The 26,353-nt window shown below is 53.1% G+C and overlaps 1 protein-coding gene across 2 annotated transcripts; it reads left to right on the forward strand.

The window, feature by feature from the left end:
- Positions 1-4,305: 4,305 nt before the first annotated feature.
- PRKD2 (protein kinase D2) lies at positions 4,306-25,237 on the forward strand. 2 transcript variants are annotated; one of them, XM_088139771.1, is made up of 18 exons: positions 4,306-4,695; positions 9,408-9,546; positions 11,342-11,473; positions 12,041-12,195; positions 13,197-13,398; positions 13,682-13,762; positions 14,867-15,017; positions 15,570-15,687; positions 16,369-16,446; positions 16,563-16,821; positions 17,514-17,566; positions 17,685-17,757; positions 18,955-19,061; positions 20,145-20,306; positions 20,974-21,072; positions 21,562-21,829; positions 22,270-22,355; positions 23,264-25,237. In XM_088139771.1, exons 1-18 carry the CDS (start codon positions 4,483-4,485, stop codon positions 23,489-23,491), a joined length of 2,604 nt encoding a protein of 867 aa, XP_087995897.1. In that variant the 5' UTR covers positions 4,306-4,482; the 3' UTR covers positions 23,492-25,237. The 2 variants fall into 2 exon arrangements, with proteins under 2 accessions (XP_087995897.1, XP_025025093.2); XM_025169325.2 differs by lacking the exon at positions 4,306-4,695 and having other exon boundaries at positions 9,527-9,599.
- Positions 25,238-26,353: the final 1,116 nt, after the last annotated feature.

Here is a 26,353-nt window from a genome sequence, read left to right on the forward strand (position 1 = left end):
AGCTCCTCCCCTTGAAGTTCAGGCCCTGGAAGGCAGGAGTGGGGCCCACAGGGCATTCCCACAAGCCAGCTTGGGTTGCTGTTGTGACTCTGGCATGCCACCACCACCACCTGCTGCCCCACCTGCCCTGGGCACGGTTCTCTGGGGCTTTGGCTTTATTAAATGAAGTGTCCGCTGCCTCCGAGACACAGCGCCTGGTTCAGGAAGGCTTCCCGGCTGGTGCATCCAGAGTGGTACCCGCAGGGTGGCATCTCAAGGGCAGCGCAAGGTGAAAGCTTGCCAGACCTGCTCCAGTGCCTGAGGGAGCCAGGCAGGTGGCTGCACAGGAAAGAGCCCTTCAGATGTCTTTGGGCAGGTGGAACCGGCAAGCCCACTTTCCTTCTCTTGCTTTACGCTCTGCTTCCCACCCTGGTTAAAGCAGCAGAAGTATCAGCGCCCTGCTTGCCAGTCCAAGGAGGCCTTACAACCAGCCAAGGTGCCAGGAATTGTGGCAGAAATATCTTGGGTGGGGGGGTTGGGATGTGGCCTGTAGAGCTGCTGGTTGGAGGGGAGCATGGCCGAGTGTGCTTAACCACAGTTGCCTTGCGAGGGAGGTGATGAAGCGGTCTGTAGCTTTGCACACTACAGTCATGTCGTTTGGTCAGAGCCCAAGAAGCTCCAAATGCTTCAGCGTTTCTTTTTCAAACAATGCGTCAAACTAACAGTCAGCTTGGCGATCCCTGGCTGTTCCTTCCAAAATTCTCCGCTGCCCCTTCTGCCAGCCCAGCATCTATGGCTGCTTGACAAGCGAGAGCAAGGAGGGAGCACAGACCAGCTCAGGCCGATGAGATGAGGTCAGGGCTAGTCATTCTGTCGCTGTCAGGAAAAGACAGATTTCTGAGAATGCACAGAGCGTAGTTCAGACACGGGTAGAAATCTAGTTAGTCAATGCAGCTTTGTTTCATTTTATCAATGGCTTTTTCTCTTTGTTTCAAAAAGCCATTGGTGAAGGAGATGCCAAGAAACTTCACGCCCAGGGCTGGCATGCAGGCAAGGCCCCATTCCAGTCTCTGGGAACCGTGAATCGGCAGCCTCTCCAACAGGATGTTTCTGCAAAGCAGACAGGAAGACGCGGCCAAGGTGCCCCTCCTTAGCTTCCAGCAACAGCCCTTGGATATCTGACGGCTCCTGCCCCTGGGACGTTTTCGCGTGGAGTGACGGCACGCAAAGAGGTCATACCCAAAGCTAAGGAACAGGAGGGAGCTTTGCATACAGACGCGGTCCTAATGCTCCCATTTGCATCTCTAAAAATGAGAGGGGGGAAATTCTATCTGGAAGCATCACGTGTTGCATAGACTGGCAATTCAGAGCTGCTTTTCCTGGTATTAAAAAGGTCCCGGCCCTCGCTTGGGAGGACCAGCCCACCTGAGAAGACCCCTTTGCTGTCCTTTGCAGACCTCTTCCTATCCTCAATCTGCCCACCGTCTGCCCAAAAACGTCAAGGTGGCGGTTACGACGGGGCAATTGAAGCTTGGTTTACGTGCATTGCAGCTTTGATCATGCCAGCGTGACCACCATCTTGACTTTTTTTTTCCTTTTTTTTTTGCCCAGACCCTTATTAGACATACACCGCAGGATTTGAACAACACAAATCCGTAAAGGCCGTAGCCTAGGCTACGTTCTCACAACCTGCTGATTGATTTTTTTTGGGAAGTCCCCCTTATTTGTTAAGTGTGTTGTGTAAACACAGCAGTGTGGGTGTAGAACAGCTGGAAGACGCATCTTAGTAAATGGACCGGAAAATTACAAGCTGGGTACCAGGAGGAATCCAGGAAAAAAAAAAAGTTTGAACTTCACAACAGATTTCGCCAATATAACATGTCTTCAACAGCAATATGTCTAGACCAGTGTTTCTCCCCAGGCTGGCTGGGGAATTCTGGGAGTTGAAGTCCACACAGCTTAAAGTTGCCAAGTTTGAGAAACACTGGTCTACAATATCACTGCATTTGTGACGTTTGTAGGCTTAGCTGACGAGTTGAAGGAGCGGTCAAAAGTTCAGTGTTCGTAATGACTATGCAGTATGAGAAAGAAAGTGTCTTCTGCCTTGAATCTGCTCACAGTAAAAGCATCCCCGAGTTTTGGCCAAAAAACGGGATTCTTTCTCAACACCAGCAAGCCTTTTTTAGCAGGAGGTGCAACAAACCGGAAATTAAAAAAAAAAAAGGAATATTCAGCTTTGGGAATGGCTTCCAAGCCCTCTAAAACATTTAGGCATTCTTCTGGCTGCATGCGAAAGAGCCTTCTGCAACATGGTACCCTCCAGATGTGCATAAACAACATTTAGGATACAATTACTGCCCCCACCATAGATCTTGCAGGAGGAGAGCCGTGTCAGCCTACGGTAGCCGAAATTGAGAAGGGGTCGGGTAGCCCCTTGTCCGACTCACACATTTTATTAAAAGGCTGCAGCTCCTGAATGCCACCAGACTCCAACATTTGGTTTGCAGCCTCAGCAACTAGATACCCACTGGGGTTGTAAGCCTTGGTCCCATGTCAGGCCCAGATGGGACTTTTCCAAGGGAGAGAGCAGATATGGATCAGGCTGCTCGATAAAGCAGAAAAAGTGCTGGGGAAAAAATGGTTTGGATCTCTCCCACCATGAAAAAGCTGATCAGCTCACTTCTTCCTGTCCTCGGGGGAAACTCTACCGCAACAGTAAGGCAAGCTAGAGGGGAACTTGATCTCAGCTTATGAAAGGCGGTGGGAGAACAGGCATTCTTCTGGGTAGCTAGAAAGCTGCCAGGCTGTGAGGACAGAGAGGCACTGAAGCGTGCCAACTGTCTTCAAAAGGGCCTATCCTGCAGCCGTGAGCTCAACACACGGATTCTTACTCATTTATTAGTCGGTTGGATTTTGATCTTGCCTCTTGTACAGGATTCTCTCCCCCGTTTTTCCCCACAGCCACCCTCTGAAGTAGACTGGGCTGGGTGCAGGAGAGTGAGCATCCCCCGGGGGCTTCGGAGAGTGAGGCAGGACTGGAACTCGGGTCTCCCTGTTCCTAGCAGGCCAACACCTGAATTCCCACGCCTCTTCCCTTTCAGCCCGATGACTCGAGGGCTCCATTCCAGTAAGAGAGGAAGAGCAACTTCCTATTACACCCTCCTTTTGCTCCTCACTTGCAGGATCTTCTAGTCAGAAAAGCTCCAAGCCCTTGGGGGAGTTCTTGGCAAGACATTCCAAGCCTCTAAACCAGTGTTTCTCAACCTTGGCAATTTTCAGACCTGTGGACGTCAACTCCCAGAATTCCCCAGCCAGCCTGAGGAATGGCTGGGGAATTCTGGCTGGGGAATTCTGGGAGTTGAAGTCCACAGGTCTGAAAGTTGCCAAGGTTGAGAAACACTGCTCTGAACAAAAGCCAGGATCTTCCTTCCTGCATTGGTACAGATGTGTGGGGACTACAAATCCTATAGTCCTTTGCTAACAGGGCCAGGCTGAGAGTGGCCAGGGGAAATGTGGTCCAATACATCCGGATGGGACCACAGGGGAAGAAGGGAAGGGAAGGGAAGGGAAAGGTTTTCTCCCAATGGGCCACTCTCTGCCTTTCTCGGTCGCTCCCCTGCCAAGTGGGGTGTTAGGGCACCGTTTGACCAGCTTGCAGGGAACGGGTGGGCGCTGCTCTCTCGGGACGGGGTCCCTTCCCGTGGGTGGCCCAGAGCACCCCCCACTTTAAAAAGGGGGGAAACACAAGCCCAAGGGCTGTCCGGCTATTTGGACCTTTTCGACCACCCGCATCCCTCGCCACCCCTGGCGGAGAAATACCCCAAGCAGGAACGTGTCAAGCCGCTCCCGAGGCGGTGCATTCTGGGCCCTGAACCCGGCGATCCGATTTGTGGGTGCAGCGCGCTCGGAGGCGCGGGGCCGGCGCCTGACGTGGGCAGCGAAAAGAGGAAACGGCGAGGGTGCCCAGGGGGGCGAAAGACCTGGGCAGGCGGCTGCAAGTCCCCAGCACGCGCCTTCCCCGACGGCGCCGGCCTCCCCCCGGGAAGCGGGCGGCGCAGCTCCACTCTGCACGCGCTCGCAGGCGCCAGCTCGGCGCCCGTGGCCCCGGCGAGGGCCGGCGCGGGGCCCCGCCTCGCCTTCCAGCCCCGGCCGGTGGAGGCGCCGGGAGACTCGCTCCGCCGCCGCCGGCGAACCCCGCTTCCTCCCTGGCGGCGCGCGGCTCGTTCCGGCTCCACTCCGGAGTAGCGGGGCGGGTCGTCGTGACTTCATCCCCGCCGCTCGCCATTGGCTCCGCGGCTTGTCACTCCGCGCACTTCCTCCTCGGGGAAGGAGGCGGGGGCGGGGGGAGAAAAGTTTGTCCGGCGGGGCGAGCGCCGCTGCGCTCTCGGAGACGCGTCCCGGGCGCTCGCGGCGGCGCCGGTGGCATTCGCGCAGCTCCGGCCGCCTCTGGGCGAGGTCCTGCCGGCGAGGACGGCGGCGCGGGCGCTCAGCCCCCGGCCCGCGATGGCCTCCCCGCCCGCCGCCGCCGCCGCGCCGGCCTCCCCCGCGGGGGCGCCCGAGCCGGGGTCGCCGGGCGCTCCGCCCGCAGCGCCGGCCGCCTGCGCCGGCGTCTCCTTCCACATCCAGATCGGGCTGACCCGCGAGTTCGTCCTGCTGCCCGCCTCCTGCGACCTCGCCCACGTCAAGCAACTGGCCTGCTCCATCGTGGATCAGAAGGTGGGCGCCGCGCGGGGCACAGGCGGGCAGGGCAGGGCAGGGCAGGGCAGGGCAGGGCGGCGCCGCGCTCCGGCCGAGCCCTGACCGGCGGGCGCGCCTCCCGCCCCGCGAGGGGCTCCGGGGGAGCGGGCACGCTGCGCTCCGAGGCCGCTCCGCGCCCGAGCGCGGCAGCTCCGCGCCCTTGGCCGGCCGGAGCGCCAGCGGGAAAGGTGGCCGCGGGGCGGCGCGGGGGGCGGCAGGCAGTGTCCCGGACCCCGCGGCCACTCGGGTCTCTCCGGCGCGTGGCGAGGAGGGGGAGTCGGCGGAGCTGCGCGGCCGGGAGAAAGCGCCGCGCTGCCGCCACGCGCCCCCGCTTCGGCTCTGCTGCCGGGGAAGCCGGAGCGGCGGGCGGCTCTTCGGGGCAGCGGCCTCGGGGCCCCTCGGCGCTGCGCTTCCTCGGCCGCGGGCCGGGCTCTTGGCGTGGCATCACAGCCGCGGCTTCCTGCAGCTGGCAGTTCCTGGGCAAGGTGGGCAGGGCGCTGCAGGCTGGGGATCCGTCCGGGCAGCCCCGGGATCGGCGGTTTCCAGGCTCGGCCTCCTGCCCTTTGCCCCCTAGGCGGCTGGGTGTGCCCGGAGCCCGGTGTGTGCGCGCGTGAGGCGTCGCTGCAGCGACCTGGCAGGCAAGGCGGCCTCGTGGACTTGCACACGCAGCCTGGGGCGCTTCCTGGGGTGGTGATCGGAAGGCAAACCGGTTCTGAATCCCTGCCAGCTGAGCCCACCTCCCGGAGGGGCTAGGCAGGGCGGGGGGGGGGAGCGCCGTCGGGGCGCCCTGGGCCAGTGGTTTGGCCGGAGGGCAGGATGGAAAGGCACAGGTCGCCAGAAGGAGGGGGGAAATTAGGAGAGAGAGCAGCGGTGTGGGGAAAAGAAGCTGGGTTGCAGCTGTGCAAGTGGAAGGTTCCTGATTCCCAACTTCCCCAACACCAGCCCTCTGCAACTACCCTCAGAAACGGTGGAGCTTCAGGTCCGTCTGTCTGCAAAAGGAAAGGGGCCGGGGCTTCGGGTTGCCATGCTGGATATCTGGGTGAAGGTCCCCCGTTGACAAGAGAGCAGGGTTGATTTCACAGAGAGGAGCCCAAGCAACGTCCGGACCCCAATTCAGCTGCAGTTTGGAACCATAGTTTATATCAGTGTTTTTCGATCTTGGCAACTTTAAGGTGTGTGGATTTCGGCTCAAGTTGCCAAGTTTGAAACACACTAGTTTATAGGATGGAAGCGTATAAACAGTTGGCACCTTCTGGGTGGCGCTGAGGAAATAGTAACAGACTTCAGGAAACCTCAGAAGGTCTTTAGAAAAAAAAATCTGGGGCAGGGAAACCCCCTAAATGGAAACAGAGGGAAAGAATGAAGAGGTGAGACGCTGGCTGAGAAAGACAGACACATTCATGCTGCCACATTGTGTTGCAGAGCCTGCTGGTAGAGCTCGCGGTGCGCTCTGAATGATGCATTTTGCAGAAGCTATTTTCGATCCAGTCCATGTTGTTATTCCATAGGGCAGGTAGAAGGCAGGGCAGAAGCTCCCCTAATTTGTACCGACACCGCAGCAGGGTGATGGGGCCAAGAGATGTGCCTGGAGTCGCTGGCTGCAAAGCTCCCTAACCTTGTCTCCTCCCCTCCTCTCCCCGCACAACTGATCTTGGGCCTCGGTAGTGCCTGTCGACACACATCAGGCCTTTTATGTGACGGCAAAGGAGCGGAAACGGCAGCTGGGCCCTGACCGCCTCGCTGCTCGGCAGGAAAGGGAAACGGTCCCCTGTTTTGAAGGGTGATAATCTTTGGGACTTCTCCAGGATGGAAGCCGCCCTCCTCCGCATCCGCTGCTGTGGTCAGAAGAAAACTTGGATGCCTCCCGTTCGAGGAGAGGGGTGTTAAGTCTCGGGGGGGCACAGGGGGACTATTAAGAGCAACACCCTGGGCCCTTGATCAACCTTGCGCCTTGGCTCCCCCCCCCAGCAGTCACTTCTCTCCTCTCTGTCTGAAACGAGTCATTTGCGCTTTGACGTGGTCTGAACGAACAGCGCTGAGTGGGGATCCTGTGTTAGACAGACCACCTTTCGAGGGGAATGCTCTTCCTCCCCTTGGCTACGCTAACACAGCTGGCTTCTTTCTTGTTTGACTCCAAAGTCATTTTCCCATAAAAGAGTGAGCAATTTACCGTTGGAGAGTAAGGGACGGTTAAAAGTCTTTTAGAATAAAACCCTGTAAGCTTTCCTGTGTCTTGAAGCCCATAAAACAGGTGAGAAGCCATAGGCAAGCCATAAGCGTGGGGAAAAAGCCACAGGAACATCACGTGTCCCCTTGCGGTCAACTCAAATGCAGGACATAACAGCCCAAACCTTAGCATGCCATAGAAGGCACCATGGACCGATTTAGCCAAGAAGTGGCCGGGCGAGCATCTGTTTTCAATCGGGGCTGAAAGCTTATGAACCTCAGTGCCTAGTGTGGCTGAACAGGAGACAGGAAATCCGCCAAGATAGAAAGGCCTTCTCCTGACTTAGTGGGCGAGCAGATTCCTTGGAAAGGGGGTGCCTTCTCTGGTACCGCTCACTAAATGTGTAGGTAAGGTGTGATTAAATCTGGCATGGCATGAGTAAAATGTAGGTTTTATCTTTTGGAATTTCCTCCTTTGGAAGATGGATCCAGCCTCCTCCTTTGGGATAGTCTGTTGAGCGGGCGAATCTGCTTTATTTCACTGTGCTTTGACCCCTCTTTAATTTGAGACGAGCCTGCAATTTGGGGCTGAGTTGATTCATTCGATAAAAGGCCCTTTTCTCTGCTCGCTTGCTTGCCTTTGGATCGAGGTGGGTTACCAAGGTGCAAATCGCTGCCTGTCAGAAAGAGCGAGGGGAACCCCGGGAGGTTCAGTGCTTGGGCCCCGTGCTTTACTTGGAAGAAGCTCTTTGGAATTAAATAAGACTTACTCTCCTGTAAGCTCATATGGGGCAACCACCTTCCTTGCACCGTGTGGTTCTCAAGGGACTGCTTCTTCTAAGATCAAAAGCAGCCATTTGCAACGGTTGGCTCCCCTCTTAATAGGTGCCTCCCTGCTTAAAAATGGATTGCTTATCAGGTCAGGGCCTGGGGCTTCTCCCCCCACACTTCCCCAAGAGCCCGGTGGTAGCTTGAGGGGATATTCCGCCCCAAAGAGCTTGCAGTTGGCACGTCTTATGGCGACGAACTGTGCAAGGCTTCTGTGTTGTGCGGTGATGAAGGCAGCGCGGCTAGAAGGATGTGGTGCAGTTTTTACTGGAGGGGGGAGGAGATCGAAAGAGGTGGGAATGGGCTTCTTTTTCGGCCGGTCCGTCCTGTCCAGCAAAGGAAGGGAGAGGTTGGAAATCGGCTGGAACGAGCCAGCCGGCAGCGGGGTCTCTTTGCAGTTAAAAATAACAGCTTAAATTTGCATAGCGGTTGGTTGTAACCGGGCCCTCGAATGGCTGACTCTCCTCCCTTGCCCCTACCTGGGTGCAACACGTCTGCTTCCTGTGAAGCACGCTACATCAGCGTGCCTTGCAAAGCGGGCGCCTTCCCTTCCCCGAACCGCCCAGAGTCTGCGTCCCTGCCTGGGCTGAGCCAAACGGCTCCCCCACAAGGTTGCCTGCCTGCATTTCTGAAAAGCCTGGTGTGCAAATGGGCCCCCGGACAGTGGGGAGAAGGGCTCCTCCAGCTGCCTTTTGGTTTCTGAGAACTTCATCGCCCGTTGCCTGGAGCGAAGGGCTCCCTGCCCCTGGAGTTTGGAGCCTGACATTGTATTCTTTCTTTCCGAGGCTGCTCTGGCCCCGGGTGACTTTGGGAAAGGAGGGAAGCCGCGTTTCAAATAACACCCCACCCAAACGGCCGATACTGCTTTTTCTGCTTGCATTTTCCCAAGAGCAAGCCTGCTCTTAAAATAAAATAAAGCAGCCTCTTAAATGTCAGTAGCTTTCAGGATGCATTAAAGTTAATTGGACCTCACCAAAGTGCATCAAACAGCATGGGATGGAATAATGTTTTATCCAGCTGCCGGCAGAGCTTTCTAATCCAAATATTTTTGTGACCACGTGAAATAAAACACAAGTGGCCCCAGTGGGACTTCCAGAAGTGTCAGAGGAACAGGCTGAGCTGGAGTGTTATAAATACAGGAAGGTATCCTTATTATCAAGGCAGACCACTGGTCCTTCCTGCTAAGTATTGATTACTTTGATGGACATCAACTTCTAGGATTTCAGAAGGTCCCCAGAACCATTACAACTGTGTTCTTCAATTCAGGGTTCTCCAGGTGTCCCCCAAATTCTAGGTTGGGGCTCCCAGCAGGAATCTACAAGTTGTCCTTGTTTAGCGACTGCCTTGTTTAGCGACTGTTCACAGCTATGACAGTGATGAAAAAGTAACTTTGTGACCAGTCCTCGCATTTATGACCTTTGCAGGTCTGTAAAGCAAAGGAAAGCTGAAGTGAGATCATAAGCACAGTCACGATTTTGCTTAGCGACCACTTTGCTTAACAACAGAGTTGCCGGTCCCAATTATGGTTGCTAAACGAGGACAACCTGTGCAGCCAGAGGGCATGGGTTCGGTCCCCACAAATCTTGAGCCATTCTCCCTGCAATGCACCTCTCTTTGCCCGGTACCCAGATTTTAGTTTTTGCAGGGTTTTTCTCAACATTGCTTTTCCGATCCATGCTGGTCTCTTTCTTTTGCAGTTTCCCGAGTGCGGATTTTACGGCCTCTACGACAAGATCCTCCTCTTCAAACATGACCCCTCCTCAGCCAACATCCTGCAACTGGTCCGAGCCGCCTGCGACATTCAGGAGGGCGACCTGGTGGAGGTGGTACTCTCGGGTAAAGTGCCTCAGTTAGGGAAGGCCGTGCGGAAAATCCAGCCGACCCCAACAGTTGAGTTCGCGCAGAGTGAAAAAAAAAAAACCCTTCCCGAGATTAAAACTAACTTAAGTTTAGCAATTGGGTAAAGGTGGCTGCAGCTAAACCTGGTTAGTTTTAATTAGGGGTAGGGTTTTTTTTAACGTCTTAGCAGGCTGTGTGGATCCAGCCCCTGCTGTTAGTTTGTGGATCGGAGCATTTGCACCAGAGTAGCTTAATTCAAGCACCGGGTTAAATATATAGCGTGCGTCTAGCTGGAGCATCTCCTTTAGATTGATTGAATCCTGTTTCCATGGCCTCAGCAGAAAAGGATCTTGCCCTTCCCAGCTTTCTGATTCTGTTGACATCAGTTACCGGGGATGAGCCTGATGTTTTTTGCTTGCAAAAGGTGCCGCTTCTGCTGTTTAATCCAAGAGGAAGATTGGTTGGGGTTGTGGGGTGGCCAGAAGAGGCTGCCTTTCTGTCAGTCCAGTCCCTCCTTTGATTATCCAGCTCTCTGGTCATCTTGGTGTGATCATAGAACTGGAGAGGCCCTCAGCGGTCATCCAGCCTAACCCCCAGCTCACTAAAGCGTTTTGGACAGATGTCTCTCCAGCCTCCGTTGGAAGAGCTCCAGCGAAGGGAGCTCTCCATTTCACGAGGCAGCCAGTTCCTCTGGCTTACGGCTCTTAGTCTCGGGAAATTCCTCCTAAAATCTACCCTGAGCCTCCTTCCCTGCGGTTTCATTCTCTTTGTCCTGGTCCTGCCCTCTGGAGCAACAGAAGACAAGTCCACTCTCTCTTCTGGGCCGCGGACCTTCAGCTATCTGAAGGGAACTGCTTTATCTCTTCTCCTGCAGGCTAAACACACTCAAGGGGCTTAGCCTGAGAGTCAGAGATCAGCGAATTAAGTCGCTTGCAAACATCGCCAAAAGATTTTGCCTCTTACCGAAATGAAAACAGGAATAAAGGGGCTGGATGTGAAGGGCAGAAAAGAACCAGGTAGCTGGTTTGCAGGAGCGAGTGGAAGAGGGGAGGACCCTGGTTACGATACCAGCCTTCGGTGGTCGCCCAGTAAAAAGTTCAACCTGCAGAACTCACAGCTGCAAATGGGGCTTTGTCCTGCCAGAGATCAAGGCTCTAGTCCCCTGGATCTAGCCCAGGGAATTTTAAATTAAAATTACTGTATATGCTCGCGGATAACCCCATCTGTGGATAAGCTGACCCTTGAATTTTTAACCAAAATACCATGAAAAATGTACCACCCGTGGATGAGCCAACCTGCATTTTTCATGTTATTTTGGTTAAAAATTTGAGAGTCAGCTTATCTGCAGATGGGCTTATCTGCGAGTATATACGGGAAATACAAGTATGACTCATGGATAAGCCCATCCAAGGATAAGCCAAACCCAATTCTTGGCTTATCCACAAGTATATGCAGTACACAATTTTTGCTCAGAAGCAGAGGTTTCTTCAGAAAGTCCAACGTGAGCTGTACATGAGAAGGAGAACATGCAGACCTTATAGATCAGCCCCAGGTATCCAGGTGGCTGGTCAAATTGATCCAGGAAGACCTCTTGGATTGGGGGGGGGGGTCATTCCCAGCATAGTACCCTGAAGGGATTGTGGGCAGAGACGAGAACATGGCAGAAGGCCATGTCAGCGTATCAGGAGCCCCCAGGATGGGCAGGATGTAATGTATGAATTCTCAAACTGGCATCGCTAGATTCTTTGGACCTCCCCCCCGCCCCAGTTTCTCAGTCTCTCTCTTTTTGCAGCCTCAGCTACTTTTGAGGACTTCCAGATCCGCCCTCACGCTCTCAACGTGCATTCATACCGCGCGCCGGCTTTCTGCGACCACTGCGGGGAGATGCTCTTTGGTCTGGTCCGCCAAGGGCTCAAATGTGACGGTAAGAACCCCACCACTAACCCCCCCCCCCAGATGCTTGTGAACCTGCCATTGCAGTTTCCAGTGCTTGGCTTATAAGAAGCCCTAGATTTGCACTCAGGGACCAGGTTGTAGAACGGGGTTTATTTGGGGAAGGTGTGAAGCCAAAGCCGCTGTAGAGTAGAGGGCCTGCTAGAGAATTTTTTTTCCCTTCTACGCTGTCTCCTGGGTCCTCGCCAGAAACAAAACATAGCAGTAAGAACAAGCATTGTGACTGTTCCTCATGCAGGTCTTCCCTTTTATTTTCCCTTTTATTTTCCGTGTGAAAAAATGTGTCTTTTCATGGTCTTAGACATCTGAACGTGCCCAGAGTCTGGGCATCAGTAAGGGAGGCCCAAGAGATTTTCCTGAAATGGAGCATTGAACTACCCGGCAGAGCTGTTGTCAAAGCCCTCTCAGCCCGCAGAGTGAACAGTTTGGGAATATAATTTAACTGGCGGGGCATTCAAAATGATGATTAGAAGGATACTTTAATTACTCTTGCCTTTTCTAATCTCCTGGCCCCATGGCATCTTCTGCCCCCCCCCAGGGTGTGGCCTGAACTATCACAAGCGCTGCGCCTTCAGCATTCCCAATAATTGCAGCAGCGCTCGGAAACGTCGCCTCTCGTCCACCTCGCTGGCCAACTCCCAGCCGCTGCGCCTGTCGACCACGGACTCCTTGCCCTGCGTCCCGGATGAACTCGTGAGTGAGCCCTCTCTCTGCCCGCTGGGCAGGGGACAGCTTTGGTTGGACTCTGCTGGTTAGTCCTGACCCTGAGGACTAGAAACCTGATGCACCTGGGTTGGAGCATGAATTGTCCTTCACCATCCGAAAACAGTGTGTTACTATTACGATTCAGAAATCTTTAAAAAAACTCAGTGGCACTCCGAGCCACAGGCCAATGCTAAGTCCCCCCCCCCCCCCCAAAGCTAGGCTCCTGACCCATTTGCGAGACTAGAAAATGTATTTTGCTTAGTAGAGGTTTCCCTTAACATATCTTGTTACGATGTCAGCCCAACATGGTGGATCAGACTGAGACAGCAATGTCAGATAGGTCAGGATGACTTCTATTGTAGCATCTAGAGCAGGGATCCCCAAACTCTTCAGCCCATCAACCCCTTCATGAAATTTTGGATTGTTCATCGACCTCTAAACATTTATTATATGAAAATAATTTAATAAATACCACTTTAATAGTGCTATGGATCATCATCAGTATCATCATCATCGAGACAACTCAAGGCTGACCATCCAATCTTGGGTCACACTGTCTCACCTCTAGCCACCTTCAGGACTAGAGACTGGCATGGAGCTCTACAGAGTCCCCAAAAGTTTAATTGATCCCAGTCGGCCTTCCGTTGTTTATCAACCACCTATTGATAGACATTTATCGACTCCTTGGATAGTCCCATCGGCCCTTGGGGGTCAATACTGACCACTTTAGGGAACCCTGATTTAGAGTAACAGAATCTTGCCAGTCTGAATGTGCTTCCCCCTCCCTCCCTTTATCTTTGTGTGAATGAAGGAGGGACTTGTCTGAGACGTTTTCTCATGTTATTTTCTTGGCTGGGCTCAAGCCCCGCTTATCTACTGCTGGCTTGGTAGTGGCCCTTCCTCCTTCCTTCCTTCCTTCAAGGCCATTCTCTATGTCTTCTACCTGTACTGATCGCATTCTCCTCTCTTACGCCTTGTCCCCTGCCCAGAGCCGGAGTTCCACAGAGATCTTTCCACGCCGCCTGACTTCCTCCACATACATCGGCCGCCCCATTGAGCTGGACAAGCTCTTCCTCTCCAAGGTGAAAGTGCCCCACACTTTCCTCATCCACTCTTATACCCGCCCCACCGTCTGCCAGTACTGCAAGAAACTCCTGAAAGGGCTCTTCCGCCAGGGCCTTCAGTGCAAAGGTGAGTGGGGCAGCGGGCTCACAGCTCGATTCTGTAATGTGGGGTGAACGGGGAACTCCCTGCTACCAGATGTTTGCAGCCTTACAGCTGCAGGGCGATGCTGACCATTGCACAGGTGGAACCTGTTCTGTTCCTCGTCTCCCCCTGCTGGCGGCTGATGGCATTGCAGCCTTCGGGTCATTCCTTTTCACGGACGGGATGGGGACAGACGGCAGATGAGCGGCCTTACTGTGGTCACTGAAAAATTGCTTCCTCTCTCTCCTCCTCCCCAAACTCCTTCCAGATTGCAAATTCAACTGCCACAAGCGTTGTGCAACTCGCGTGCCCAATGACTGTCTCGGAGAGACGTCGTTTAATGGTGGCGGTGAGTGCAAAAGCCGTCTCTTGTTGCAGGCGGGGGAAGAGGGAAGAGACTCTTGCTGTGAGGGGAATGTTGTTCTGGGCAGGGCGGGGGCCCTGGATGCTGGACCGGTGTCAAGGAAGGCCGAGCTGATCTTGAGAGAGGGAAGGGGCCAGTCAGCCACCCCCCCCGCCCAAGGTCAACTCTTCAGCACCAATGAAACTCAAGGTACTCAAATTCTCTCTTTGGCATTTTATTTCCAAACCCTGACTCCAGCCCCAGAACTTACTTCCTTCTGCACCTTCTCCTGCCGGATCCTAGATATTTCTAAAGGCCACGTGAAGATCAGCGGAGGCTTTGGACAGACAGAACAGGGCAAGGTTTAGACCGGCGGTGCCCAAACCGTTTTAGTCCAAGGGCCGTGCTCAGCTTTTAAAGACCACGTTGGAGGCTGCCCCACAACCACTGAGGAAGGGCAAGGCAAAGCCAAAGAAATTGAACTACGTTTAGTGTGATCACCCCCTGCCCATTTCATGCCTTTTGCCTATTAAACGTTCCATGCAATTTCTAGAAGGACCTTAACAGACTGAATCAGGGTTTGGGGGAGCCACGGATTGTTCACCTGAGTTCAAGGGGCTGTCAGGGTAATGATGGATCCTGGCTTGCTTCCAATGGAAAGGCAAGTTGCCCCCACTGACACTGGCAGGGCATGCCACTGTATATAAGCAGAGAGCAAACCCCACTCCATTCTAGCACTGAAGATGTGACCTAGCTGGGTAACGAAACGTTTGCGAGAAAACAACCGAGCTCAGAGAACCCCAAGGACTCCACAGTTGCCCCGTTTCTTCTTCTGCATGATCATTTAAAAAGTGGCAGGAATGCAGTGCCTCTACCCAGCAGGTCCGATCAAGATTTGAGGAGCCCTCAAATTTTATTGCAATCCCAGGCGTCCACAGGTGGAGGCGCAAAAAGATCAAGATGTCCAGGACTGTGTGGTTGGGCCCCCCTTGCCTTTTTGACCCTACCCATTGGGGAGGGACCCCGGATTGCAGTGCATGGACTAGGTCTCCCATGGAGACATGGAGGCATGGTTTGGGCCCTTTGATTCCTCTCCTCTTCCTCCCCCAGATACGCCATCGGAAGAATCCAGTGATCTCAGCGAAGCTGATAAGAACTCGCTCATGGATGAGTCCGACGATTCTGGGATCATCCCGGGGTCCCATTCGGAGAGCGAGCTGTGCATGGGCGAGGATGCGGACAGCATCCACAAGTCTCAAGGGTGAGGAGGAAACAGGGTTGTTGAGAGGAAAGTGGTAATTCATGGAGGCCACCCAGAGTTCCTCAGAAGAGAAGCAGGAGGGAGATAGTAGATAGACAGAGATTGATCAATCTATATTGGGCCTATCAAAAGTCAGGCATCATAGGCCGATCAAATTACTTTTTTCAGAGAAAACGATACTGTACTTAAGAATGTTCAAAAGTCACGTATCAAATGAGTAAGGAAGTGTTTAGAAGGAAATGGCAGCCAACTGAGTATTTAATGTAATTTGTATAATAAGTTGTCTCTGGGGCCTGACTTTTGGTACACGGTACGTGTGTGTGCATATGTATTTGCAGAAGAGGAGTAAATATCGCCAATCCTCCTCTTCTCCCAGTTTCATCGCTGCTGATAATGCTGATTTTCGAGGGCTTCCGGTGGACCCCTCCCTTTCTTTTGACTCTTCTCTCCCCCCCCCCGCCTGTTTTCTCACAGGGCGGGTTTTCACTATTCCACCTTTTTGCCCTGAGCCAACTCAGTTGAGCTGTGCCCCCTCTTCCTCTATCTCCCCAGTTCCATGGGGTACATCCCCCTGATGCGGGTGGTGCAGTCGGTCCGGCAGACGACCCGCAAGTCGAGCACGGCCCTGAAGGAAGGCTGGGTGGTGCATTTCAGCAGCAAGGACACCTTGGTGAGCGAGAGGAGGGGGCCGTGAGGCTCAGAACGAGGCCAGAAGAGCGTGGCACAGAGGGAGCCCCTGGATTTTTCTTAGTGCTTCTTCCAAAATCCTCCTGCGGACAGCCCCCCTCTTTGCTCCTTCCGCACACTACTTCGGCAAGGGGTTCGGAGCAGGATGTCACCAGCAGTCGGTCTCTTTGCTGGGCAGACCGCCCCGATGCCTAGAGCCATCTGCAGTCCATAGATAGCGTGCCTGTGTTAGCGTGCCTGTGTGGCTGGATGTGTTGAGAACTCTGCGGGTGAAAGCTGGTTAAGAAGAAGCGGAGGAGGTGGGGTGAGGGTTAGGGTAATCTGTCTGGCCCCGATGCCATCCCTCGGAACAGGCAGCGTCGAGCGTCCAGACGTGCAAAGGTGCAGACTGGCGTTTGATTGTCCTTTGGGTGTCTGTAAGGGAGAAACAAGCACCGGTTGCAAGTTCTCCTTTTGAGGAAGTGCACGTTCCAGCGGTTAAACTCAAAACCATCTCCACGCCCTGCAAGATAGTCTTGGCGTCCTACATTAACAGATTGGGGTGCAGTTGAAGCTGACGGTTGGGGGTGGCCAGGAAATGGGGGGCTTGCATTGCAGAGAAACTTCTCCCTCCCTCCCCCCACACGGTGATCCTCCAACCCTTTGCTTTTTCCCCCTTCTGCAGCGGAAACGTCATTACTGGAGGCTGGACAGCAAATGCCTCACCCTCTTCCAGAACAACAGTAGTAACCGCTACTACAAGGTGAGCCTGTGTTTTGGGGGTCTCCAGGACAGGGGAGCTGGACCACCTGGGCCTGGCAGCCTTCTGGAAGCTGATTTTTTTTCTTTTTACTCGCCCCCCCCCTCCAACTCTGATAGGAGATCCCATTGTCGGAGATCTTAGCAGTGGAGCCAGCTCAGGACTTTTCCCTCGTGCCATCCGGCGCGAACCCTCACTGCTTTGAAATTATTACGGCCAACACCACCTACTACGTGGGCGAGAACGGCGCCCTCAGCAACCCCCAGCACGGCGGAGACAGCCTGGAGCACGCCAAGGCTTGGGAGACGGCCCTCCGCCAAGCCCTCATGCCGGTCGTCCTCCAAGGGGCTCCAGCTGCCCAGGGACAGGCCTCCCACAGTAAGTGTGGCATGCACAGACATGTGCACGGATAAGGTTCGTACAGGTAGTCCTCACGACCGCAATTGGGACTGGCAATTCTGTCGCTGAGCAATGTGGTCATAAAGTGAAACATCATGTGGCTGCACCGACTTATGATGTTGGTTCTGGCTGCAGTCGTTAAGTGCGATGTCACATGACTGCAATTTGCGACCTTCCCTGCCGGCTTCCCCATTGACTTCGCTTGTGGGAAGTCAGCAGGGAAGGTCGAAAATGATGATCACGTGACCGTGGGACACTGCAACTGTCGTAAATGTGTGCCGGTTGCCAAGCACCCAAATCGTGATCACGTGACCGTGGGGATGCTGTGACGGCCACAACTTCAAGGATCGGTCGCAAGTCTCCTTTTTCAGCACTGTCGTAACTTCAGTTGCTGAACAAGTGGTTGGTAAGCAAGGACTTAGTTTTCTTGCCGAGAAATCAGTCCCATTGAATCAAGGTTTCCCTTCTGAGCATGCTCCTTGCGCAACATTGAAAGGGCATTACGTTGCCTTCTCTCATTGGTTTGGGGGTCTTTTGAGCTATATCATAGCCCCCTCGGTCCGTTCTGGGTAAAGTTGCTTCCAGGGGCCCAGTTCCTGCTGAGCTACTGGGAAGAGGGAGTCAAGAGATGGAGGAGGGTTAAACCCTGTTGTCTTGTCTGCCTTACCTAGGGCAAGCGTCTTTGCGGATCTCCGTGTCCAACAGCCAAATTCAGGAGAACGTGGTGAGTGTCCCCCACGCTGGCGTTCCTCTTCCTCTGAATCTCATTCCTCAATCTGGGGCATCTCGTCACCCAGCGAAGGTGCCCTCCCTCAATATGTGACTTCTTTGTCCGATTGCAGGATATCGCCACAGTCTACCAGATATTCCCAGACGAGGTCCTGGGCTCAGGGCAGTTTGGTGTGGTCTACGGAGGTAATCAAAGTGCCAGCCTTATTCCCTTTTCCAGGTTTTGCCATGCAACAGTTGGTGTCAAAAAGTCAAGATGGCAGCTGCCGTGCATGTCAAAAAGAGAAGGGCTTTGTTCTTGCAGTCAAGGCCATCTTGACTTTTTTGACCCCACCCCCACTCCCCCAGAAGCCCCTGGTGTAAAGACTGCCTCTATTTGTGATGATATAATGACCTTTCTGGTTGCTAACATCGTGGAGAACAGACTGGGCGAATTTCGGTTACATTTGCCGTAGGTTGACCCCCCATCACTCAACTCTTGCAAGTCAAAAAAGAATGAAACGCTGCCATAAGCTATCAGGGTTCCTCATCTGTAAAACTGGGCTGCTTTCCAGTTATCCTTGGAGTAGCTGTCCTGACCAGGGTTAGAAAGTTGTATGGAAAAGAAAAATTGGTTGTTAATGACTCTTGAGCGAGGTTTCTCAACCTCAAGATGTGTGGACTTCAGCTCAACCTGATTGATGCAGGTCATTCCAGGGCAGGAAGGAGATTGGCTCAGTTTCCCCGAAGCAGCCTTCCGAGCACTCCCATCACCAGATCTTATCTCTTTGGCACCAGATTCCACTTGTGGCCCTTAAAATATAATCCGAGAACAGGGTGCAAACCTTTCATCTGCTGATCTCCCAGGTGGTTAACTCAAGAGGATGGCGGGTGGACTTCTCTTCATTACACAACCCTATGCCATGCCGTTCTTGATATTTTCTGATGCACCCCAAAGCTTGCAGGAACAACCCTGGAGTTGGTCTCTGGATCTCAGAAAGGGCAGATCATGGTCCTCAGCTCTTGCTGCGATCCATGTTTGGTTGTCTCTGGTCATTGACTGTGCCGAGAGTTGTAGCTCAACAACTGAAGGAGGGCCACAAACAGGGCTCCCCCCTTTCCCTGTATAGAGGAAATATTCTCCCTTTCCAGAAAACTGATTTTCCCTTTGCCTCAGTCAAAAGCTTAGCTACCCTTAGAAACAGGATTTGATGTGCCTGTTCAGCGCAACTGTGGGAAATAGATGTCTTGAAGGCATCTGCCTTCTCTTTTTGCCCCAGGGAGTCACGCCCTGTAAGAGGAAGGGTCCTCTTGGGGGAGACTCAGGGCTGGCCTGGAGGTGGGTTGGAACCAAGCTTACTCCATAGCTTCTTGCTAAGAGCTGGCTCTCCCTTGTCCTGGCAGGGAAACACCGCAAGACGGGCCGGGATGTGGCGGTGAAAGTCATTGACAAGCTCCGCTTCCCCACGAAGCAGGAGAGCCAGTTGCGCAACGAGGTCGCCATCTTGCAGGTGAGTGGACTCCATCTATCTCGGGGCACCACTGTCAATGGATTCCTACTTCCGTCGTATTTTCATTAAGCATTGCCAGAGTCATTGAACAATATAGATAAATACATTATAATTAGACTAATGTTTAGTTTTTCAACCAGAATCTGTGATGGAATGGACTTATGAAGCCCATGCTCAGGGAGATAAGCGTGTTCTTAGCCCCCAGCAAGAGCGTGGGAAGTTCAAGAAGATGAGGCACCTCCCTAAGGAATTCATGGTGTTGTGTCTGGCTGGCTTCGGAACTTGGGTTCAGTCTGGTGAGATTGATGTCAGGTTCGGCCCAACTCCACGAGTTGTCGAACTCCACGAGACAATGCAAATACAGTTCTGTTGCATTTATTAGCTTCCACCTCAAGACAGGATCTCACCAGACTGAACCTAAGTTCCCAAGCCAGCCAGCCACAACACCGTGAATTCCTTAGGGAGGTGCCAGCCTCATCTTCTTGAACTTCCCACGCTCCTGTTGGGGGCTAAGAACATGCTTATCTCCCTGAGCATGGCCTTCATAAGTCCATTCCATCACAGAATCACAACTTATGTATTCTTCTTTATAGACGACATCATGGTGTTTTCTCTAGATATAATGTTAATAGTAATTGCAGTGTTTCCCATGGATGTTAGCGTCATAATGGTTCTGTACTTCAGGCTGGCAATTTTATTCTTCTTCTAAATAATCACGTAATGGCCTTATTCAAATTGCATGAATGTCTTTCTATATTAATGTCTATGCCCCAAATTCTTAAACTTATAATTTCAATTGTATTGCTATAGGACAGTGTTTCTCAACCTCAAGATGTGTGGACTTCAACTCCCAGAATTCCCCCAGCCAGCATGCTGGCTGGGGGAATTCTGGTTGTTGAAGTCCACACACCTTAACATGGTTGAGGTTGAGAAACACTGCTGGTCAGTGGCCAAAATAAAATGACCGGCTGGCTCTCTTGCACCACCCAGCCTGCCAAAATTCTCTGGGCAGGGGTGGGGTGGGGTGGGGAGCCCACCTTCCTCAAATTAAGCCTCCCCTCTTTCGTTTGGGCCCCGTCCTAGAGTTTGAGGCACCCTGGGATCGTGAATCTGGAGTGCATGTTTGAGACCCCGGAGAAAGTCTTTGTCGTCATGGAGAAGCTTCATGGGGATATGTTGGAGATGATCCTGTCTTCGGAGAAGGGGAGGCTCCCGGAGAGACTGACCAAGTTCCTGATCACCCAGGTAGACACGCTTCTCCAACCTGCCTTCTCTTCCTGCCCCCCAAACTCTGAAGGGTGCAGTGCAGGGATCCGTCACTAGGGGGCTCCAGAGCCCTAATTAAAAATATCCCTTCTCTCGATCTGGGGAAAGGCTGCTTAAAACAGAGCAGAAATCCTCTTTGGGGCTCTCTGGAAGGAAGATGTGATCAGCTGGGGACCTGTCGAGTCGGTTCCAGGGTCAGAATGACTCTAGCAGCCTCAGAGGATAGACCCTGGAGGGACAGCCCTTTCTCAGTCCCTTTTCTACATTATCAACCCATAAAAATGGATTCCGGTCCTTTGCGTCTGATCATATTATCCCCTTCCGTGCAATTGTGGTATGCCAGGATCCCCCTCCTCCCCCCTCCTTTTATCTTCCCAGCAGCCCTGTAAGGTAGGCTGCATGGTAGCGACTGGCCTTAAGTAAATCCAGAGCAAGGATTTGAACTGTAGTTTCTTGGACCCCATTCCCATTTCACTGAAGTACTGGAAAATGCACCCTTTCCTAAGAAGTAAAGCTGGCTCCAAGGCGTTTTCCCACCCCGGTAGTTTCATGAAATTGTTTTGTTCCTTTAATCTCCTTTTGCTCCTGTGTCAATGTTCTGGCCACGGGGTTCCTCTGCAAAAACTAGAGGTTTCTCTCCCCTCAGGTCCTGGTCGCCCTCCGACATCTGCATTTCAAGAACATTGTCCACTGCGACCTGAAGCCCGAAAACGTTCTCCTGGCTTCAGCTGAGCCATTTCCACAGGTAAGAGTTTCTTGACTGGAACCCCTCCCGCACCCCCCTGCACACATGTTGGAGGAGGGAGCGTCCCCAGTTACAGGCTAGCTTCGCTTTCAGACAAAAATGCGAAGGGCGCTGGTGGGGCAGGAAACATCAACATGCATTGTCTCCCTCCTACGAATTAATTTAAGGGCCAGCAATTATGCCAGGGAGTGCAGGAATGAATGAAATTCACCCGTACAGCCAAAGAGCGCGGTCTTCTTGAGAGATACAGTCATGTGGCAGGTGAACGTCGTGCTGAGATCCTGCCCTTGATTCTTTTTTAAATAACCGTGTTTTTCTTTCACACGTGTTCTTGGGCTGGCCCTTGGCTGAGGAGAAAAAGGTGGGTTTGTCTTGGGAACGGAAAGGAGTCTAGGAGAGAAAGGAAGGGGTGGGGAAGCGGTCTTTGGTGTCATATTCTGAATTTCGGTGTGGCAAGATGCTAAGGCTCCCCCCGTCTCCACTTCACAGGTGAAGCTGTGTGACTTTGGTTTTGCCCGCATCATTGGTGAGAAATCCTTCCGACGTTCCGTGGTGGGCACCCCGGCCTACCTAGCCCCTGAAGTGCTGCTCAACCAGGGTTACAACCGCTCTCTTGACATGTGGTCAGTGGGCGTCATTATGTACGTCAGCCTGAGTGGCACTTTTCCTTTCAACGAGGATGAGGACATCAGCGATCAGATCCAGAATGCCGACTTCATGTACCCGCATAATCCTTGGCGTCAGATTTCGGTCGGAGGTAACTGTCACTGGAAATGTGTGATGGCTTGAAAGGATCAGAGCAGTGTTTTTCAACCTTGGCAAGTTTAAGACGTGTGGACTTCAACTCCCAGAATTCCCCAGCCAGCCATGCTGGCTGGGGAATTCTGGGAGTTGAAGTCCACACGTCTTAAACTTGCCAAGGTTGAAAACATTGAATCAAAGAATGGAACCCCTCCCCACCAGTGATCTTTGGATTTCTCGTTTTTGGAGGGGGGCAGATTTTGACTCACAGGCTGAACTTCTAGCATGAATTGAGCAAAGGAGCCTTGTTTGTCCATATTCTATTTACATCTAATGACTTGGGTCTGGTTTTTTGGATTATTTGAGGATGCGTTCAGCTGAAAAGCAGTTGGAGTCGTCTTTCATCCCAAAGGCACAGCCCTGGTTTTAAGGCTTTGTTCTCCTTCCTCCTCCTAGCCATCGATCTGATCAACAACCTGCTCCAGGTGAAGATGAGGAAACGTTACAGTGTGGATAAATCACTCAGCCACAGTTGGCTACAGGTATGTTGAAGAGGTTGCCAGGTGGGGACAGTGCTGTGTTGAATCCCTCCTGGCACAAACGGGTCGCCCTAGGTCCGTCTTCCCCAACCCCTTGTCCTCTGTACATGTTGGACTGTAAAGTTCCTTAGTCCCCAGCCAGCATGGGGGCTATTTTGCAAGCCCACATAATAGAATTTCTGTAAAAAAACCATTATCACCCAGAGACAAAATTGTGCAGTTCCTTGGATGTAAGCCCGCCTCTTCCTTCGAGGGCACAACACAAGGAGAAACACAGTGACTGAAAACTGAAAAACCTTAACGTTGCACAACCAAAAATGTCTGATACACTGGACCCCCAAAGAACAATGTGCAGAGTATTCCACCAAGAATGTCTTATTTTTGGTGGAAGACTTTGCACATTGTCCTTTGGGGGTCCAGCGTAGAATGACCGTTGTGTGCTTCAGGTATTGAAATGGTAGCTTTCAGTGAAATCAGGTCGGCCTAGATGAGGTGGGAACAGGGCTGCAAAGGAGAAGGGGAGTCATGAGTCTTGTGACTCATATTCGCTATCCTTTCGTAACCTTACCAGCGCGCTCAGCATCAGTTCTACACTCAGAAGAGACTTGGAATTGCGGAATCTCTTGACTCAGCAAATACAGCCAAGCTAGAACTTTGGGAAATGTACATTGGAAGGGAATTGCAATGAGTATAAAGACGTGGACTCCTGCCGTCCCTGGTCACTGACTGTGTTGGTCGAGGGCGGGGGATACAGGCTGCCTCCTAGCCTGTCGTCAGGCTAGTCGGGGGAATGGTGGGTTAGGGTTTGAGGCGCTTAGAAGGCCGCTGGAGCTCGTGCTGGCCCCTGAGGCGGGCGGTAAAGGCGGCAAACCTGCTTTCTGGCTTCCCTCTCACTTTGGCCACCTGTTTAGGATTACCAGATGTGGCTGGACCTACGGGAGCTGGAGAGCAGGATGGGCGAGCGCTACATAACCCATGAGAGCGACGATGCCCGGTGGGAGCGTTTTGCTGCCGAGCACGGCCTGCAGTATCCGGAGCATCTGCGAGTTCGCCGGCTGCAGGAGGAGGACGAGGAGGCCGGAGAGCAAGAACAGGAAATGGAGATGCAGGGCTTGGCCGAGAGGGTCAGCGTACTCTGAAGGCCTGCTGTGGGGTGTGCAGAACGAGGGACGGAGAAGCTGGAAGACTCTTCCGAAGCGGACCTTGGCTGGCGCAAGCCCCGGCCTCCACCGGAGCTTGCGCCGGTCACCTCCCCAATAAGCTTCGCGTTTCCGGGGGTTGGAAAACAAGAGCCGTGGAGTCCAGAAGCCGGACCTGCCAAACATGGCGGGACGACCTTTGCTGGCCAGAGGGCACGTTTAGTAAGAGCCACAGTGGGCAGGGTAATAACGCAGAGTGGATGGAGCCAGGGCTGCCTTTGTTGCCCCCAGGTTTTTTTGGTTTTTTTGCAGGGGGAGGGACTTTCTTTGCATTTTAGGTTCCATGAGCCCGTCCTGAGCCTTATGCTGCGTTATTCCTGGGTTTCCAGCCACAAAGTCACAACTACCAATTTCCCAATGCGCCCACGGGCTTGGGGGCTACAGATTGTCCCCCACCCTCCCCAGGGATGCAGAAGCAGCTTTGGGGAGATGTGGAGATCGAGGGAGGGCGATGAATCAGGGCTGCTCCACGGTGGAAGCTGAACCCAGAAGATGGAGGGTGCTTCTTGTCCTCTTAAGCGAAGGCTCTTAGCTGGGGCAGTTTGTCCCTTCTGCCACCTTTGGGGCAGGGGGCTAGTAGATCAGGGTGGGAGTGGATCTGTTTGGTCTCCAAACGGTCGGTGGACAGGGAGGGGTGCTGGTTAAGCAGCAAAGAACTCGCCCAGGCAGTCTTCAAGTAGGACACGAACTTTGGGGGCAGAAACCGAATTGACACCCTTCCAAAAGTCTTTGCTTCTTTCCCTACCCTCTTTTGCCTTCCAACAGCCCATTGACTCCACGTCGGTTTCAAAAGTTTACCGTTTGAAACAGGCCAGAGCCACACAAGACTGGCTCCTTGTGAGAGAAACAAAGGCGCCTTCTCTTCCAGCGCGGAGTGGGCCAGCGTCTTAGCATCCAAACCGCGTGTGCTGGCCAAAATCCATTCCCTAGAAGGGAGATGGGAAAAACCAGCGGGAGAAGGTGGGTGGTTCTCCCCCCAACTTAAAAAACAAAACAAAACTTCTCCTGGAAAGATTCAAACACCATGTTACGCTTCAGGTGAAGGTTTGATGGGAGGGGAAGAAATTCCCCATCTGATGCCTTCCGAATTGTTGGGCGAGAAGTCTGTGTGCCTCTAGCCAGCCTGATGGGAGTGGTAGTCTCGCACAGCTGGAAGAGCTGTAGACGTTGGCCTGTGAAGGAGGAATCTACGTGTTTGATGCCGTTTGCAGTCTCAGCCCCGAGGACTGAGATGGGAACTTCATCATTTCCAGGAAGATCTCAGCCTCCCCAGTACTGGCATCATTAAACTAACTGGCTGTCTTTCCTCCTCGCTATTAAACCGGGCCAAAGTCTCACTGCTGAATCTTGCTGATTCCCCCTGGCACTTAACTGGGTTCAACACACCACACTACGTCTCTCTTTTGTTCATTATAGTTTGTGGAATAAACCCCAATCGGTTGGTCTCCCACAAGGCGAAATACTCCATTCTGGCTCTGCGCCGTCTCTGAACGTGGCCGGTGTCTGCCGTCTCCGTGCGGCCACTGACCGGGCGGGGAGGGGCCTCGGCAGCGGTTGGGCTTCAGAGGCAGCTTCACCACTGACCATTGTTTATATCCTGAAATGTCTGTTTTTTGTTTTTTAAATAAGCAGACCTCAACTTTATGCTGTATATAAAAATACATCTAAATCCTAGCTTGAAAAAGGCGTCTTTGGATCGTGTGTCGATTTGGCTGAAGTAGTCGGGAGGTGCTTCAAAACCTGTATTTCTCTCTCTCTCGGGCAGCTCTCTCTGGCCTGGGGAGAATGCCCTGGTAAATGCCCACCTGGTTCTTGCTCACCAGCGGGCTGTCATCCTGCTTTCCAGTCTCTGCTCCCAGGCACCTTCTGCCACCTTTTTAATGTCACCTTTATTATTTTTATAAGTAACTCAAGGCAGCGAACGTACCTCATACTCCTTCCTCCTCCTATTTTCCCCAACACAGCAACCCTGTGAGGTGGGTTGGGCTGAGAGAGAGCGACTGGCCCAAACTCACCCAGCAGGCTTCCGTGCCCGAGGCGGAACTAGAACTCACCGCCTCCTGCTTTCCAGCCTGGAGCTTTAACCACTAGGCCAACCTGGCTCAGAGGCTTCTCAGCAGCGGTGGTCTCTGCTGCTTGGCCGGGTCATTTGGCCTGTGTGTCATTTGTGGAACACGGGCGTCTTAATGCCGTGTCGCGTGGGGGGAGCCGTGCAAAGAAGCAGGAGGATTTAGGATGAGCTGAGGATGGTTGACTTGAAAGGGAGAGATGAATGCCAAGATGGGCAGGTTTATGGAGACCAGAAGGAAGCGGTGGACGTGGTGGTGGCAGAAGATGAGCTGTCCCCGTGGGGCAATGGAGTGTTTTGAGGAAGTGCGCCGTACCGAAAAGTTGTTTAACAATTTGGGCAGCTAATATGCTGGATCCAAGCAAGCAGTGGTGGGACTAGAAGAGTTAGGAGAAAATTGTAGGAATAGAGGCAGGAGACGTCTCTTAGCTCAGTGTTTCTCAAGCTGGGCAACTTGAAGATGTGGGGACTTCAGCTCCCAGAATTCCCCAGCCAGCATGGCTGGCTGGGGAATTCTGAGAGCTGAAGTCCCCACATCTTCAAGTTGCCCAGCTTGAGAAACACTGCCTTAAGTGACTAAGATAAAAGAATTAGGTTGGCCTCCAGAAACTTAAATCATACACTAGATTAAAATAACCACAACTCTAGACATCCCCCTCCCGCCCCCCAAAAAGCCCTTGTTTTCAGAGACTGGCAGAACTGAGGTAGTTCATAGATTTTCCAGCTGTGCGGGG

The sequence above is a fragment of the Python bivittatus genome, unplaced genomic scaffold, assembly GCF_059951505.1.
Source record: "Python bivittatus isolate LINGU-HERP-01145 unplaced genomic scaffold, Pbiv_v1 ctg000310_np1212, whole genome shotgun sequence".
NCBI classification, from domain to species: domain Eukaryota; kingdom Metazoa; phylum Chordata; class Lepidosauria; order Squamata; family Pythonidae; genus Python; species Python bivittatus.

Bases quoted from the DNA above. Each gene is read 5' to 3' on its own strand.
- PRKD2 (XM_088139771.1), top strand. From the start codon at position 4,483: ATGGCCTCCCCGCCCGCCGCCGCCGCCGCGCCGGCCTCCCCCGCGGGG. The intron at 9,547-11,341 runs GTAAAGTGCCTC...CTCTTTTTGCAG, and splicing joins GGTGGAGGTGGTACTCTCGG to CCTCAGCTACTTTTGAGGAC. The intron at 16,447-16,562 runs GTGAGCCTGTGT...CAACTCTGATAG, and splicing joins GTAGTAACCGCTACTACAAG to GAGATCCCATTGTCGGAGAT.